Source organism: Cnephaeus nilssonii, assembly GCF_951640355.1.
Source record: "Cnephaeus nilssonii genome assembly, chromosome: 9".
NCBI classification, from domain to species: domain Eukaryota; kingdom Metazoa; phylum Chordata; class Mammalia; order Chiroptera; family Vespertilionidae; genus Cnephaeus; species Cnephaeus nilssonii.
In genome coordinates, this window is record NC_137080.1 from 59,638,353 (window position 1) to 59,657,531 (window position 19,179).

Below are 19,179 nucleotides of genomic sequence, written 5' to 3' on the forward strand. Positions count from 1 at the left end.
AAATTGCACAATAAAATATATATTCCATATCTCACAGGAAGGTGAAGTTGTTGCTGTTAGTGGTGGAACCTCTGAAGAAGAAGAGAGAGCATGGCACAGTGATGGCAGTTCTAGGTAATTTAATAAATTTTTATTTCTCCAAATGTAATTAATTTAAACTCTTTAGAAAGCTGAAGATTCTTTTGTATCAGTCTGATTTCACAGTTGTTCCTTCTTCAGAGATATTTTGTAGTCAACTAAAATTTAGATTTTATATCTGACGTTTTCTCTACTAGGAAAAATTTTGGTTATTGCAGCTAGATCTACAAAGATGCTTTATCTTTTAGGTGATATTTTATTATTGAATGTTATTATTTTAACACTGAATTAGTTTCATTACGGGTTTTGAGAAATATTTGAGCATTAAATTATGAAAGTAATGAGATCTTATAGAATTAACTATCTTATATAGTGGAATTTGTTAATAATTTTTTCCAGCAGTGAGAATAAGTTTTTCTTTTTCCTGTTATCACCACCCCATTTGGTCATGTAAGTGAGGATTCCTTCAACTTCTTATAGTAGTAATTCACATTATTACAGGGCTGATATTCTTGGCTGACTTTGTAAGAACTTAGTAGCAAGAAGGAGTGTAGCCTCTGGAGATGATAATTATGTTTAGCTCCTCACACTTGTTCCTTAGCAGCAGTAGCTTTTAATATACAATTGTCAGAGAAACCATGAGGGTGGAAGCTATAAGAATTCCTTATGTCAATGTTAGAATCAAGGGCTTTCCTATGTCCATAATAGAAATGATATGCAAGTGCTCATGGTTATATCTGGTAGTTTCCTGCATTTGAAACAGGGCTGTGAAACAAATATTTTCTTGTGGGCAATTTTATAAAGAACATGGGCTCTCAATTTTATAGTTAGGTATATCTAAGATATATAAATGCTCATAAGATATATCTAAGATATATAAATGCTCTCATGCTTTGAAGCATAAGATATATCTAAGATATATAAATGCTCAGTGTTGCTCAATCACAACCTTTTCACTGAGCAAAAATACTTCTGATCTTGCTATGAGGACATCAGTGCTCAACATAATCCCCCTGGCAAGAGCTCTCATCTCTCAAAAAAAAGTAATCCCTATACTTCCTCCTCAGTATTGATACCTCCTGTGCTGTCCAGGGCTGTCTTTCTACTGTTACAAGAATTGAGGAAGATGATTCTGCTTCTTGTTTTTGCATGCCCCACAATATTTTGAACATATGAAGCACTCATAAATTAATTTGGCTAAAATCACAGAAGGCACTTAAATTCATTGTTTCAATTAAAGCTGTGGCCTTGTCCTAGCCAGTTTGGCTCAGTGGATAGAGTGTCAGCCTGTGGACCAAAGGGTCCCAGGTTTGATTCTGGTCAAGGGCACATACCTAGGTTGCAGACTCCTCCCCGGCCTGGACTTGCACAGGAGGCAACCAATCAATGTTTCTCTCACATCAATGTGTGTCTCTGTCTTTCCCTCTATCTTCTACTCTCCCAGAAAATCAATGGAAAAATATCCTCAAGTGAGGACTAACAACAACAAAAAGCTGTGGCCTTATTTATCATAATTTTTTTTTTTAGATATTTAAGTAAGTTAAGCCTATAGAATTTTAAGAAACTGTTTAGGAGATAATGAGTTGAAAGTTAAGGAAATATTTTTAGTTCATTAATATGTACTATTTTGTCTATTTTGTCATTTCTCTTTATTATAATCCTTTTTTTTTTTTTTTTTGCATTTTTATAAAACAGTCTTAACATGTATTTTGTCTCTGTGTGTGTTTTAACTATTTTTTTTTTCTTTTCTAGTGACTACTCCAGTGATTATTCTGACTGGACAGCAGATGCAGGAATTAATTTGCAGCCACCAAAGAAAATTCCTAAGCATAAAACCAAGAAAGCAGAAAGCAGTTCAGATGAAGAAGAAGAATCTGAAAAACAGAAACAAAAGCAGATTAAAAAGGAAAGGAAAAAAATACATGAAGAAAAAGATGGACCAATATCACCAAAGAAAAAGAATCCCAAAGAAAGAAAACAAAAGGTTAATTTATATATAAACTAATGTTTTCTATGAAAACAAAGCACACATTTTAAAAGTGCAGTTTATGAACATTAACATTGTTGAGGTGTACCAGCAAAGAGTAATAGAAAAAATTTAGAAGTACACAGTAGTAAAATAGTACAGCAGGTCCTTGAATAATTTTTCATTTAATATCCATTTGATGTAATGGTATGAGATGCTGTAGGAACTTAACTCTTGTTTATATTAATTAGCCTCTTATAAATTGGTTTTATTATACGTCATTTCGACTTTGTAAGTCAGAGAACCTGTTGACAACAGTGAAGACTTAACTGTATACCAAAATATATTTCGTTTATTCAGGTTTAAATGTTTACCTTATGAGAGTGTTTTCTGTAGAATTAATTATTTTCAAAATACTAAACATTCAGTCTATAACATGAGCAGATTTTTCTCGACGCTCCCGTGGGATTTATTTGTTTTTAAAAATGCTACAAAATATACAGTTTATTAGTCTTTTAATTGCCATTACCTTTTAACCACCCTTATTTGTATTGCTGAAAATAAACAGAAGGCATAGGGAGAACATCACCTGGAATAAGAATGGCAAAATTTGTCTGGCCTGTGGAGATAGGGCCAAACAAAACTGGCAGTTTGACATTCCCCAAGGGGTCCCGATTGTGAGAGGGCACAGGCCAGGCTGAGGTACCCCGCTGGTGTGGGCCTCTAATCCTATCTAATAAAAGAGTAATACGCAAATTAACCATCACTCTGCTACATCCACAAGCCACGCCCACCAGCCAACCAGGAGCGAGTATGCAAATTAACCCAACCAAGATGGCTGCAGCAATGGAGGAAATCAAGCTTTCCGCACACACTGGCCAGCCCAGTCCTCCACTTAAGGCTACAAAGTTTCAATTGTAGAAGTTAAGTAAATCCCAGATACCAGGGCCTCTGCTTGGGTCGCCGGGGGACGTGGCCAGCCTGCAAACCACCAAAGGCCCCTCGCCCAGGCCGCTCCACACCCCAAGGAAACCCCCACCCTGATCCGGGACACCAGGGCAAACCAGCTGGCCCTCACCCATGCACCAGGCCTCTGTCCTATCTAATAAAAGAGTAACATGCAGATTGACCATCACTCCAACACACAAGATGGCTGCCCCCATGTTGTCAAAGATCCTGCCCCCATGTGGACACAAGATGGCCAGCAGGGGAGGGCAGTTGGGAGGGACCAGGCCTGCAAGGGAAGGCAGTTGGGGGCGATCAAGCCTGCAGGGGAGGGCAGTTAGGGGTGACCAGGCCAGCAGAGGAGGGAAGTTGGGGGCAAACAGGCTGGCAAGGGAGCAGTTAGACATCAATCAGGCTGGCAGCGGAGTGGTTAGGGGGTGATCAGGCTGGCAGGCAGAAGCGGTTAGGGGCTGATCAGGCAGGCGAGCATTTGGGAGCCAGCAGTCCTGGATTGTGAGAGGGATGTCAGACTGCCCGTTTAGGCCCGATCCCACCGGGATCAGGTCTAAATGGACAGTGGGACATCCCTCGAGGGGTCCCAGATTGGAGAGGGTGCAGGCTGGGCTGAGGGACATCGCCCCCCGTGCACGAATTTTGTGCACCGGGCCTCTATTATAAATATAAAGTAGGATACTACTACTGTAACAAGCCTTTACCAATTTATATAGTATGTGAGCCATAATCACATGGTCCTTAGGCTGTCATTTGTAGAATTTAATACTAGGGACACTTTTAGGGTCTTTATCCCCAGAGAGCTTTGAAAGTTTTAAAGAATACTTTAAATTTGTCTTAAGTGTTTATTTTATACTAGAGGCCTGGTGCACGAAATTCGTGCACTCGGGGCGGGGTAGGGGGTTGGTTCTCTGCCAGCCTGTGCCCTCTCACAGTCCGGGAGCCCTCGGGGGATTTCTGACTGACAGCTTAGGCCCACTCCCCATGACAGTCAGGCATCCTTAGCACTGCCCTGGAGGCAGAAGAGGCTCCCTCCACCACCGCTGAGCTCGCCAGCCGTTATTCGGCTTCTTTTTGAGCGGCACTCCCCCTGTGGGAGTACACATCACCAGGGGGCAGCTCCTGCATTGAGTGAGCATCTGCCCCATGATGGTCAGTGTGCGTCATAGCAACTGGTCATTTTGCTGTTTGGTTGATTTGCATATTATATTAGCCTTTTATTATATAGGATGTCTCCATTGAGCTCTTATTTATTTCAGCTTTATAGTTAGGAATTACTTTAATTTGGATTCCACTTCCTACTATTCTTTTTGTCATTTCCTTTTCTTTTGTCTGGGGAAGATTTACCAAAGAGAATACCATGCTTTTGATCAGTTTTCGTCTTCTCTCTTGTCAGTGATGATAAATGTATATGGACCCATTATTTTGTGTGGTAGATTGGTTAAAGAAACCTTATTTAGCCATGTATCTCACTAATAAGGTTAACACTTTTTTTTTTTAAGCTCAAGACAACTCTGATGCACCTTTGAGTTTTGCACTGTGAAAACATAATTCTTTTGTACTTTGTGGTCTCCTTTGATTGATAATCATCTACAAACTAATACCTTGGGCTCCTTCATACAAGGCTGCATTTGTATCCGCTATTACTGTTTGGTATATTTTAATTTCACTGTTTTGCTTATACCAGTAGTATTCTAACAGGATCTATCTGCCACTAAATTTATGTGGGACAGATTTAAAATATAGTAAGATTACACCGTAGCTGGTTTGGCTCAGTGGATAGAGCATCAGCCTGTGGACTGAAGGGTCCCGGGTTCAATTCCGGTCAAGGGCACATGCCCAAGTTGCAGGCTCAATCCCCAGTGTGGGGGTGTGCAGGAGGCAGCCAATCGATTCTCATCATTGATGTATCTCTCTCCCTCTCCCTTCCTCTCTGAAATCAATAAAAATATTTTTTTAAATAAAAAATATAGTAAGTCTAGGATATTATAGGCCATTTCCTTTCATTTGGATTTTGTTCACATGGTTTGGTGCTAGCCTACTAGTAGACCCAACAGTGGGTAGAATTGTCCTTATTACGTAGTCTTCTTGTTATCTCAAGTAATCCTGTATTTTCTGGCGTATAAGACGACTGGGCGTATAATATTTTCCTGGGTTAAAAAGTCGTCTTATACGCCGGAAAATAGGGTAGATTGTTGAAAGAGAAATCTACCCTTCCCCCAAAAAAGAGCTTACCAAATACCGTGTTTTCTGGCATATAAGACGACTTTTTAACCCAGGAAAATCTTATATGCCCAGTCGTCTTATACACTGGAAAATACGGTATTTCCCTTTTTATGCATAGAGTTGTAGAGTTGGAAAATAAGAGATCATTAAGCAATGATATTATTGCTTCTATTAAAATATTTTCCATATGACTAATTCTGTTTCAATTAAGCAAGAAAATCAGTAAGGCAGTTACAGAGAATGCTTATAAGAAAATAGAATTATCCAAAGAGGAAGTAAAGAAATCTCAGATGGTATCTGACATATATCCCTTATGGTTTTAGGGGCTCTGGAAACCAGATCAATAAATTTTTATTGTGTGCTTATTATTTATAAAGCAATACAGTGGATAAAATGATATGTAAGACATAATTAATCCTTACGCTAAAAATAATGTGTGACTAACAAGTTGCTTGAATCCCCTAAGGTAAAAATAGAAGAAATATCATATGTTTAGTTGCCAGATAATGTTTAAAGATAATAAATCAGAAACCAAATGGGGATATCTTACTTTAGAGTTTTAGATAAGACTTTCAGAAGAAATAAGATTTGAGTTGGGCCTAGAAGAATTTCTGTGGATAGAAAAAAAATTAATTACCCATATCTCCAAAATTTAAAACAAATCTCATCATTAGGCTAGAATTTTGAGGCATATTCAGTGCATTTTACTCCCTAAGTGGTTTTAAATACTAAGTGACAGAAATCTACTTTAACCAAAAATTATAGGTGTTCTAAGAATTATTGGTGAACAAAATTTATTGTCAAAATGATTCTTGGCTATGCCATAGTCTTACAGTTATAAGTATAGTTATTCCTGTGTAATGTCCAATTTATCTGGCTTTATGTAAGAGTGGTTAGCTATCCCAGTCAACATAGAATTTTCCTTATGGGAAGAAATACTTGTCTAGTATAATTGAGAGTCCATACTGAGGCTGGGATTAATAATTTTTAGATTTTTTTTTTGTACTTGTTTTTTCTCGTTATTAAGTCAAAGGACACCTTTTTAAAAATATACTTTAACTTAAAACCTCAATATATAAAACTGATAAAATTTGTGGATCTAACTTTGATGCAGTACATAGTAACAATGGCTACTCAGAAACCCTGTGGATAAAATAACTGTTCAGGTGTCATCTGACTTAACATGGCAAATCTTACACATACAAAACTTTTCTAAGTGATCCTCTGTAGCCTGTTGTACTCTGGTCCTCCTCATCTCATTCCAAAACCTTGCTGTTATCCTTAATTCCGCTTTTTCTTTCATATTGTACATCCAGTCCATCGGAATTATTGTGGTTCTTTCTTTTAAATAAGTTCAGCATCTAATTGTTTTCACCATTTCTGCTGTCACTAGTGTTAGCTACCATGAACTCTCACTTGATTTATTGCAGTAGCCTTCCATCATTCTTTCTACTTCTTCCCTTTCCCCCTTAGAGTCTATTCTATGAAGCAGGTATTGACAAACTTTTTCTGTAGAGTTCCAGCTATTCTGCCATTGTAGCCTGAAAGCAGCCATAGACAATACATGAATGAATGAATGAATGAATGAATGAATGAATGAATGAATATGACTGTGCTCTAATAAAATTTGATTTGTAGATAGCAGACTGGGCTTGGACTGTGGGCCATAATTTGAAAATTCCCACTCTGGTGCATCTGGAGTGATTCTTTTAAAATGCAAGTCAGATCCTATCACTCTTCTGACTAAAAATCTCCAGTAGACCCATGTCACATGCAGTAAATGCCCATCTTTTTTTCCTTCCTTACTCTCTAGGAAGATATGGTTAATGAAGAGGAAAATGGATATTGAGTAGCAGCTGTAACAGTACTGTTACAAATAGTGTTCTATGATACCCCATTATGACATTGCTTCTTACAGTGAACTTGCATTAACTGAGTAGTAACTGTCTTCTTTTTTAAAAAACACAAGAGAATAAAATTTAGAATCTTATGTATATAAACACAGAACCAAACAGTTTTAATCAATTGCATGAAGTTTCTCTGCTTATAAATATTAGGTTTCAAAGTCCATTTTTCCTAAGTCTAAGGTAACAACATTCAGACCATGATGGCCACTTGTGGGTGAGCAGCAAAGTTTAAAAGGCCTAGTTTTATATTTATCACATATTTTATATTAAACATATTTTCTAAGTGATCCTTTCTAACCTGTTGTACTCTAGTCCTCCTCATCACTTAGAAAATAAGTTTTCTCAGAGGCCTACTTTTATATTTATCCACAAAAATTTAAAAGTAAGGTAACTGGCTTAACAGCATTTTGTTTGGGAAAAATCGGAAGAAAATTTTTTTTGTTTTTGTTTTTGTTAGAAGCTAATTGTGAGCCAAGAGTGAGAAATGGCTATTTTAAAAAGGGAAGAGGAGTATTCTTGGGCTATATAGAAGTATAATGCCCAGCCATGGAAACAATTAGACTTCTGTGTCTTACATGAGTTAGCCCATATGAGAATATCTTAGTTGTTATGAACACATTATGACTAGGATTTAAAAAACAAACCATCAAATATGCTTTGCTTTGCTACATGGAAAGTTTATAAAACTGATCGAACTTTGAGAGAAAGGGAGACTACACAGAGCATATACTTTGATGTTTATGGGAATATCTTGTCACTTAGTTTTGTTGCGAATGTTGTCTGTAGGTTTTAGATTATCTAGCTTTTTGTGTTGATTTTTTGTGTGTATGCGCAGTGATTTGGAGAGATTGAATACTATACTGCCACTACTGCCATCTTTCCAGAATAGCTTTTTAATACCTAAAGAATATACATTGTTGTACAATGATTCCCTTTATTTATTTAAATACCTTTATAGTTATTTTAAAACACAGATTACAAATGAATGCTTTTACGATAACTACTTTAAACTTTCTAAACCTTAGAGATTGGCGGTAGGAGAACTAACGGAAAATGGATTGACATTAGAAGAATGGTTGCCTTCAACATGGATTACAGATACTCTTCCCCGAAGATGTCCATTTGTACCACAGATGGGTGATGAGGTACGTTTAAACTTTTAAAAACATCCTTTGTTTTTTCAAATTACTTTAAACATTTTAATAGCTCTAGAAACAGAACTCTAGAAGATTGCAGTTTCTTAAAGTATCGCATTCTGGATGTTTGTAGCTATGTTTGGAAAAAGTGAAGTTAGGAGAGAAGTGCTAATGATCATCTTTTTTGAGATTTCTGTAAATATTATAAATCAAAATAATTGTCAAAATGGAAATTTTGATGACATTTTAAAAACTACCATTTATTTTTAATAATAGACTTTTGTTGCCAGTTTTTTTAAATTAAAATATATTTTTTGTGTAAGACTTCAGTATTTTGCTTTAATTTAATTCATAAGTTTTATTTAAATACAATGTTCATAATTTGTCTCTTAGATCTCTAAAAAGTTCTATTATTTTAGAATAAGAAATATTTCATTTTAAGAAAATGTGATTCGCCATGATTTGACTATACACTTTGGACTATGAAATGAAAAATGTATGATCTTAGATCAAAGTTTCCCACTCAGGGATTCATGTCTCCTTGCATAAATGTTAAGAGATAGGATTATCTGGTGTGCAGTAGATAATCCTATGAACGATAAGAAATCAGGAATTAAAACTGGCTTCTTTAGCAAAGCATACTAATTAGCTATAGAAAGTAGCAGGTGGCAGTTGATAGTAAAAGAAGGAAAACAAAAACTTTATATTGCAAGAGTAACTAATGAACAGCCTAAAATAATTCATGTAGAGACCCTATTTGCCAAAGAAGTTTTTAAGGGTACAGAACATTACCACATTGTTGTAATTTAGTACAATGATAGATCCTAACAGATACTGCCATATCAAGAAAATGCTTGGTTATATCATATTTAACATACTGTTTCAAGATGGTCAGAAAGTGTGTAATTGCTATCAAAATGTCCAAGTTGTCTTTTTAGTTGTTGGTGCTTAAATTGGTAATTTCTCATTATTCAGCACCATTCATTCCTTCATATTAGAGTTCAGACAACTAAATAATGATATTAATGGATAGAACGAAGGTATGTAGAATAATGAATGTCCGAAAATATTACTAAGACCTTAATAACATTTAAAAAAATTTTAATAGGTTTTTGTTTTGTTTTTTAACAAGCTCTATTATTTTTTATTAGTGGGAAGAATTTTTGATATCCAACTACTGTGTTCAAGTATCAGTTCTACAGGATGGTAGTCAGTAGTTACTTAAATTTGACCTTTATAGCATGAGGATAAATGGATGCCTTGCTGTTTTTATAAGGATAAAATATATGTGAGAATACATTTTTCACTTCCAAGTTCTGCATATGTATAAACGACTTGCTTCAAAAGTAAGGAAACAATAAACTTAATCATAATCCCTAGTCATAGTTTTCTTATGCAACAAGATTAACCTTTTGCACTCGGATGTCGAGTGTGACTCGACACGGTTAGCATCGGTAGCAGCTCGAGAAAAAAGCAAGCGAGTGCAAAGGGTTAACTTACTTTGAATCAAAAAATAAAATGGTGAAACAAAAAATGACTACTCTTCTTAGTCTATAACAAAATTAATGTTATTTTGAACACTTTAGGTATGATTAAGTGACATAAAATACATGGCACAGAGGTTACATGACACATTAAGGATTTCTGCTACAGACTTGGCTGCTTAAGAGCCAGGTGAATCACAGCACATGACACAGCAACCTAATGAACCCCATCCTCGGGCTACTTGAAAATATTATTGAACTATATACAATGAATTTTGTTCATTTATTATTATTATTATTATTAACTAGAGATTCGGTGCATGGATTCGTGCATCGGTGGGGTCCCTTGGCCTGGCCTGTGGGGATCGGGCCGAAACCAGCTCTCTAAAATCCCCTGAGGGGTCCCGGATTGCGAGAGGGCAGTTCTCGGGTGACACCTCAGAATCGGGCTCCCTCCTCTCTGGTTCCAGGTGTGTCACCCGAGAACTGTAGCTGCCAAGTCACCACAGCTCGGAAGCTCCTGCAATGAGTGTCTTCCCCCTGGTTGTCATTGCGCATCATAGCTATCGGTCTAACAGTTGGACAGTCGCTTAGGCTTTTGTATATATACACTAGAGGCCTGGTGCACAAAATTCATGCACAGGTAGGGTCCCTAGGCCTGGCTGGCAATCAGCGCCGATCAGGTTCCCCGTGTCCTCTTTACCTCGCTGTCTACACGCCGCCACCACCACGCGGTTTCCCGCCTCTCCACCTCCTCCTTCCCTTACTACCCTTGCACTGCTACCATGTGGTTCCCCCCACCTCCTCCTTCCCTCACTCCCTCAGCGCCCTGTCGCCACCGCTGGTTGGCCGCCATGTTCCGCGCCGCTCCCTGGTGGTCAACGCACGTCATAGCGAGCGATTGAACTCACAGTCGAACTCCCAAGGGGATATGTTGCATATTATCCTTTTATATATATATATAGGCATTTAGTTCAAAAAAAGAAACAAAAACAAGGGGAACATAAAATATTAGAATAACTTTAAAGAACATTAAATTCTTGCATATTGGGTTAAAGGAAACACATTCAAGTTTTAAAATTGTGATTTTATTTACTTTTTAGGTTTATTATTTCCGACAAGGACATGAAGCATATGTTGAAATGGCCCGGAAAAATAAAATTTATAGTATCAATCCCAAAAAACAACCATGGCATAAAATGGAACTACGGGTATGATAGCCCCAAACTATGTATTTATGGAATATGGTGAAAATTCTATTTTTACTATAAGAAACTGTATCATGAAGATACCTTTCTTAACTGAAGCAATCTAGGGAGTAGAGGGTGTTTAACGTTCTAGGAAACACAAGATTGACTATGACTAAATTTGTATACTCTCATAGTTTATAAACTGGGTACAAAATATAATTATAGTGAAAATTAGACAACACTAATGTTTAAGGTAAAAATTCATGTTTGTAAATTTAAGTATTTCTAGATTTAGCAGTAGTTCAAAATTACTAGTTCTAAACCTCTAAGTGTTGGAAAACTCTTATTTCATTGAAAGGTTTCGTTCTATTTTTTCTTTACTGTTTAAAATTTAAATATAATTTGCATACTATATAGTACACAGATCTTATGTATATACCTCAATGAATTTATATATATGTATATATATATATGTATATATATATATACATATATATATATATATACATGCATACACAGTAATTACCTAGATCAAGATTTAAATGAAGATGCTTTTTCAGTTATGTTTAGCAATTTATTTATTTTGTGAAGATGGTTTCTTATTTCCTGTATCTTCCTCAGGAACAAGAACTGATGAAAATAGTTGGCATAAAGTATGAAGTGGGCTTGCCTACCCTTTGCTGCCTTAAACTTGCTTTTCTAGATCCTGATACTGGTAAACTGACTGGCGGATCATTTACCATGAAGTAAGAACTGTTGAAAAAGGCAATAGTTTCTTAGTATTGTAGATTATTTTTTAAGATTCAGATAAATTTGAATGTCTCTTAGATATTTTTAGGTATGTGACCTAATCAGTTTGTTTCTCTTTGTAATTAGATACCATGATATGCCTGACGTTATAGATTTCCTAGTCTTGAGACAACAATTTGATGATGCCAAATATAGGCGGTGGAATATAGGTAGGTAATTTTAGAAACCATAGATGTTTGTTTTTAATCTAATAAATCATTTAATATTTTTCATTATTTAAGAAAAGATAACGAGAGAAATTGTCTTGTCATTTCTGGGAATATTAATAGCAAGTACAATATTGTGTCAAGTACTTTTAAGTATTTTTTTTTTATGAATGAAATGCTTTTAATTTAGTTGATGCTGAAATCCTAAGCATTTTTTCCTCTTACATTTGTTAACTCTTATAAGATTCTTTATAGCTATTCTTTAGCTGTTATGTATGTTAACTTAAATTTTTATTCAGAAATATTAACAATTCAAAATTGAAGCAAAAGATGTCTTCAAATTCAAATGTTTAATAATAATTTAGACTGGGATTAAAGCTAAACTGACATTATTTGTTTAACTGTTATGTATCTATGTTGATTAATACTTTTATCAAGACTCAAAGAAATTTTAAAATCCTTAAAAGTTTCTAGGCATTTAAGATGCATTAATTTATGTACAAATGGATGTACTGTTCATTAAAATATTTCTTTTAAAAATTTCATACAGGCCACTCTTTGTCATCTTGGAGTGAGATGTGGTGCATATATAGATAGCATAATGTGGTTTGAAAAGACACATTAATTGATACATCAGTTCATCTCTCCTCCAGTGCCATTGCCATGACTTGTCTTTTTTGTTTGGGCTTGGTGGACTTAGAAATTTATATGTGTTCTCTAAAAGGAAAAATTAGGAAAATGCAAGTTAACAAAATTATGGTCATGGGAGTTACCAAAAAAATTATCATGTATCAATTCTCTGGAAGTTTTGAAAGGTGTATTCCATAAAATAAGGGAGTAAACCAAGATAGAGAAAGATATGGAATCCCCCTCCCACAGGAAACAGGAAATTTTTCAGAAAAGGAAAGAACAGAAAGGAATTCCCAAGTAATAGTCAACAGAAGTCGAAGGATAGCATCTTTCTAGCAAGCCTATAAAACAACCAGATTAGAAGATATTGTCTACCAAGAATGCAGTCTTCAGGGGAGCAAAATGGAACTGATCAATTATCTAACATGTTTGAAATTATATAGAACAGTGTTTTTTAGTTTGAGCTGTTAGACAATGTGGGAAGACAATCATAAGTGCAGAGAAAACTAACCATTTAAAAAATGAAACAATTAAACAACATACAAGAAAGTAAGTGTATGCAACTTGGCTTAGGAGCAAACAATATTTACATAGTCATGATAAAGAAAAACAATATGGATTAAATAAAATACATATACCTTTTATATACAGTATTATGGATAGAGGTCAGTACTTAATATCTAAAATTGATGAATGAAGAAATAGATCTATATTCATTATTTAGAAATTTGTAAGTAAATCTCAAGAAGTAAGAGTGAAAAGTTTTCTTGGTTTTGGTTATAATTTTGTACATTTGACTTTCAAAAATTATTTGCATGTGGTGCTTGATATATGGTACATTTTATTTTTTTAAGAGCATACATCTGCCAATTAATTGCAGAACAAATATTCGTGTCCACAAATATATCAGAAATGAGCTGATAACAAACTAAGCAAACAAATATGGCAAGCATTGGAGAAATCAGAGATATTTCAAATGGACGTACATCAGAATTTTCTCATTTGGATCTTACAGCCCTTACCACCACCACTGCCAAATTTATAGATTAATATTTCTTCTAAAGTTAGTACGTCTTAGTCTTTTATTTCTGAAGATACACTAGTGCCAATTCCTTGTCCACGGGTATGTGTTTCAAGGCTCCCAGTGGATACCTAAGGCTGCAGATAGTATAGAATTTTATAGTTTTTTTCTATGCATACATACTGTGATAAAGTTAAATTTATAAATTAGACACAGTAAGAGATTAATAACAATAAATAATAAAATAGAATAATATAATAATATATTGTAATAAAAGTGAATGTGTCCTCTCCCCCCCCACCCCCCCACCCTCTCTCTCAATAACGGGTGCGTAGCTTATATAGTGTGGATATGGTGGACAAAGGGATGACTATGTCCCAGGAATGAAGGTGTGGGATGTCATAAGATTGCATCTTGCTACTCAGAATGGTGCACAATTTAAAACTTAAAGATAGTTTATTTTTGGAATTTTCTACTTAATATTTTCAGGCTGTCATTGACCACAGGTAACTGAAATTGTGGAAAATAAAACTGCATGTTGAGGGGACAGGGCTATACTGTATATGTATCTGTATAACAACTGCTATTTAAAATTACATTAATATTAATTACTCTAGCCTTCAGAAATGTTGAATGCTTACTTTGAATAGTGGACTCTATTCCTTGTTTAACTTTATTGTTATCATTTTACTGTATTGCTCATTTGGGTTAGGCATACATTGTTCAGTTCTTTCTCTTTAGAATAATGTCATCAGTCTATGTAGGATCATAAGAAATAGTTACTAGGTGTACCGGTTAATAATGCGAATTTTTTTCAATAGATGGAGTTACACATATGTTGATATATATGCGATTTGATATGTGTGCTATTTTGTTGTACTGACAGCAAGCTTCAAAACTGCATATGTCAAATTTTCTGAAGGTGTTAACATCATAGATATTCTTAGGCTTAAAAATGTCGATTTTCGTGCCAAAAAAGCATTTGTGGGAAGTTTTAATTCATTATTTTGAAGAAAAAGTTATTGTATACTTCGGGAAGCTTATGGTGAACATGCTCCATCTCCAGATACTTGTGAACACTGGTTTAAACGCTTTAAAAGTGATGATTTTGATGTGAAAGACAAAGAAGGTCCAGGTCAACCGAAAAAAGTTTGAAGACCAACAATTACAAGCATTATTGGATGAAGATGCGTGTCAAACTCAAAAACAACTTGCAGAAAGATTAAACGTTGCTCAGCAAACAATTTCCGATGGTTTACAAGCAATGGGAAAGATTTTAAAGGAAGGAAAATGGGTGCCACATCAACTGAACGAAAGAAATGGAAAACGGAAAAGTCATCAGTAAAATGTTGCTTCAACGGCACAAAAGAAAGTCTTTTTTGCATCGAATTATAACTGGCGATGAAAAGTGGATTTATTTTGAGAATCCCAAATGCATAAAATCATGGGTTGATCCAGGTCAGTGGTCGGCAAACTCATTAGTCAACAGAGCCAAATATCAACAGTACAACGATTGAAATTTCTTTTGAGAGCCAAATTTTTTAAACTTAAACTTCTTCTAACGTCACTTCTTCAAAATAGACTCGCCCAGGCCGTGGTATTTTGTGGAAGAGCCACACTCAAGGGGCCAAAGAGCCGCATGTGGCTCGCAAGCCGCTGTTTGCCAACCACAGATCCAGGTCAACCATCAACATCAACTGCAAGGTCAAATCACTTCAGAAAGAAGACAATGCTCTGCGTTTGATGGGATCAGTAAAGTGTGGTGTATTATTGAGCTTCTAAAACCAGGTGAAACCGTTAATACTGATCGCTACCAACAACAAATAATCAATTTGAACCATGCTTTGATCATGAAATGACCAGAATGTGCCAGAAGACACGGCACTATCACACACTTCAAAACCAGTTAAAGACACATTAAAAGATCCTGCCTAGGAAGTATTAACCCATCCGCTATATTCACCAGACCTTGCTCCTTCAGATTACCACTTATTCCAATGGATGGCACATGCACTTTCTGAGCAGCACTTCAAAACATAAAGAAGTGGAAAATTTGGTCTCTGAATGGTTTGCCTCAAAACAAGAAAAGTTGTATTGGGACAGTATCCACAAATTACCTGAAAGATGGGGGAAATGTGTAGCTAGCGATGGACATTACTTTGAATAAATCACTTTTGATGTTTCTCTTGAAATTACTCTGATTTCTTTGATTACAAAATCCGCCATTATTAACCAGTACACCTATATGAAACTCATCATTATATTGACTGTAAGATGGTGGTGTCAACAATGCTGATTATTACCCTTAGTCAGGTGGCTCAGTTGGAGCATTGTCCCATACACACAAAAAAAACACACACTAAAAACAAAAAGGTGGTGGGCTCAATTCCCTGTCAGGGCACATAGCTAAGTTGTGGGCTCAATCTCAGTCAGGGTGCGTATGTTTCTCTCTCTCTCTCTCTCTCTCAAGTAATAAAATAAAAAATATATCCTTGGTGAGGCTAAAAAAAAAAGAATGTTGTTTATTAAATCATATAGTAGCTTCTCACTAAGCTTAGTATCACTCATATGCATCTGAGGAACAATTAGAGACTCAAATCTAATAGTAGCTCATATTTCCGTGTTGACACTGGCTGTTAGAATGCTTGAATCTAAACTTGGATCCCAGTTTATACCCTCTCAAAGACTATGTATAACTTAACATGTACTCTTGGCCCCAGCTTTTTTTTTTTTTTTGCTTTTTTCTTTCTTTTATCTTCTTTTTAAATTTTTAAATTCATCTTTTTACCTTACTGGTAAAAAATGAGAACAAACAAATACTAATTAATTTGTTCAAAGTCACATGGGTAAGTTATTTGAACTCAACTTATGCTTTTCAGGAGAAAAGTCATTAAGTACTATGAAAGCCAGGGAAGGGGAAAATGTGGAATAAAGGAAGAAAGTGGTTTGTAGTTTTCATGTGACACAGAGGAAAGTTGAGGAGGTAATTTATTAGGTCAGTTTCCCTAATATGCATTTGGGTAAGGAAGGAAAGATATTCAAAGAGTGAGTCTGTTTTACAAAGATTAGTTGTTGTTTTTTTTTCATTTGGTTTTTATAGGAAAGGGGAAGTGTATGCATGAGTGTTATGGCTAGGGGGAATTGAGATAAAGGAAGGTAGTTTGGATTTCTGTTTTTGGTTTTGTTATTTTGAGGCTGGACTCTTGAATGTTGGTTAGAGGAACCTGGCTACAGAAAATAAGAAATTAAAAGGTAGAGTATAAATATTTGTTGAGCAGAAATTATGAAACTCTACGTTTATTTGAATGAAAAATTTTGATATAGTCCTCCTGATGAATTAAAAATGCTAGATTGTTAAAAATGCTTGAGGCGAGAGTGAATTTCTCCTTACCTAATAAAATGTAAGAAATGGTACTGGAAACTGGTAAGTCACACTTCAGTTGTGCTTATTAAATAACTTTTTCCCCAGTATTGCTGATTTATTTACTTATTTTGAAGTTTGTATGTCACTTTTTATATAACTTCTGAAATCATACAGGCAGTTTAAGTATCTCAAGGGTATACTTTAGGATAAAGGAGCAACGATAGCAGTTTTACATTTCAGAGTAATGAGATGGCTTTTATTCTTGTCCAGGTGACCGTTTCAGATCAGTCATAGATGATGCCTGGTGGTTTGGAACAATTGAAAGCCAGGAACCTCTTCAACATGAGTACCCTGATAGTTTGTTTCAGTGCTATAATGTTTGGTAAGGAAGTATTTGTTGTATTTTAGTGCAGCCTGAGTTGCTTTGAATGTTTTCCCCATCTATCTATCTATCTATCTATCTATCTATCTATCTATCTATCTATCTATCTAAAAGCCTAATATGCTAAGTGTCTGACTGTTCAACCAGTCGCTATGGCATGCACTGACCACCAGGGGCAGATGCTCCGACCAGTAGGTTAGCTTGCTGCTGGGGTCTGGCCGATCCGGACCAGGTGAGAGGGGCCAGACACACCCTGGAGCCCTCCCGCGGTCCCTCCCCAACTGGCTAATCTCCCGGGGTCCCTCCCCGGCCTCTAAAATATTTCTTCTAATTAATTTCCTTTCAATGTGTATGAATCTGTGCACCAGACCTCTAGTCTATCCATAAAGTGATAGAGATACTTCTTTTAAATGCTGAAGCAATTATTTTTATGACATGATTTTATTTCAAAAATTGCATAACAATATTTAGGTTTTTTTTAATAACAGTATTTTTTCCTTTAAGCTGGGATAATGGCGATACAGAAAAGATGAGTCCTTGGGATATGGAACTTATACCTAATAATGGTAAGTGTATGTTAGGCTTTTCAAATGTGTATTATGGAATTAATTTCTTAAATAAGATACCTGATTTGCAGACTTGCTGTTGCATAGGGTTGTATTGACCTGGACTTTAAAGGCATAGTAGTGAACAAGATAGACATAATCTTTGCCCACTGGAATTTATGATCTAACAGGGAAGATTGAAGTTAATAATGAAATGTTTTGCAAATTATTATTCACTTCTAAAAGGTTATCTTTGTAACTCTAGAATACTTAAGAATATAACATAATATAAAAAGTTCAGGCTTTTGAGTGGGACATAGCATAGATTCATATCCTGGCTCTACCATCTTCTTTCTATTACATCTTGGCAAATTCCTTAAAGTCTCAAAACCAGATTCTTAGGATTCAGCCTTTGAAATTATGTAAACGAACCAGAGGCCCGTTGCAGGAACGTTTCTGCAAGAATAGGGCTTCCTCTGGCCTATTCCTGCAAGAATAGGGCTTCCTGCGGCCGAAGGAAGGGCTTCGCTCCCGTCTCCGCTGCCTCGCTCCCTCCATTCTCCGCCACTTCGCTCCCTTCTGTGGCGCTTGGCTGTCTTCAATCTTCGCTCCACGCCTCTGTATGCAAATTAACCACCATCTTTATTGGGTTAATTTGCATGCTCGCTCATGACTGGCTGGTGGGCATAGCGGAGGGATGGTCAATTAGCATGTCTCTCTTTTATTAGTGTAGATACCTTCCTTATGGGGCTTCTGTGAGGGTTAAAAGGCACCATATGTCTAATATACTTATTATAGAACCTGACACATGTAAGGGCTCATTGAGTAGGTAATTACAGTTATAATTGTCACCTTATATATGGCCTGACACACAGAGCCTTGGGATTTGGGAGTTAGCCTTAGGCAGTGAGTATGACATCTTTTTGGAACTCAGAAATGGCCAGTGTGGCTAAATACTTGAGATTGTATTTTCATTCTACCTCATTACCTATTTTTGTTTCAATTTAAGAAAAAAGCACACATTATACTGTATATGATAAAATGTTTAAAGGATATATATTCCAGATTATTAATAAGGATTATTTATAAAGGGCAAGAATATGAGGACTTCTATAAATTATGTTTTACATTATTCTATATTCAATTTTTTAAAAATATTACTTTTATTATCAGATAAGAGGAAAGATTTTTTTAAAACAGGAAAAAATATGACATGAAAGAGTAGAAATAATCATTTATGAATATTCACTAGTTATTGTATTCTAAGAAGTCAGAGTAAAAAGGTAACTTAGAGAAAATAAACTCAATTTGATAAACCTTAGAAATGAGAAAATCAT

The 19,179-nt window shown here is 35.6% G+C and overlaps 1 protein-coding gene and 1 long non-coding RNA gene across 3 annotated transcripts in view; one reads left to right on the forward strand and one right to left on the reverse strand.

Annotated features, from left to right (window-relative positions):
• The window catches only part of LOC307104965, a 544,872-nt gene that overhangs the window by 226,967 nt on the left and 298,726 nt on the right, over nucleotides 1-19,179 (reverse strand). The gene's annotated exons all lie outside the window — the stretch shown is intronic.
• PHIP (PHIP subunit of CUL4-Ring ligase complex) overlaps nucleotides 1-19,179 on the forward strand; it is a 149,630-nt gene that overhangs the window by 99,721 nt on the left and 30,730 nt on the right. For both annotated transcript variants that reach the window (XM_079780278.1, XM_079780277.1), the window contains exons 22-29: nucleotides 38-114; nucleotides 1,831-2,062; nucleotides 8,160-8,279; nucleotides 10,858-10,965; nucleotides 11,566-11,690; nucleotides 11,821-11,903; nucleotides 17,186-17,297; nucleotides 17,802-17,863. In XM_079780278.1, coding sequence (XP_079636404.1) covers nucleotides 38-114; nucleotides 1,831-2,062; nucleotides 8,160-8,279; nucleotides 10,858-10,965; nucleotides 11,566-11,690; nucleotides 11,821-11,903; nucleotides 17,186-17,297; nucleotides 17,802-17,863 — 919 coding nt within the window. The remainder of the gene's footprint in view (nucleotides 1-37; nucleotides 115-1,830; nucleotides 2,063-8,159; nucleotides 8,280-10,857; nucleotides 10,966-11,565; nucleotides 11,691-11,820; nucleotides 11,904-17,185; nucleotides 17,298-17,801; nucleotides 17,864-19,179) is intronic.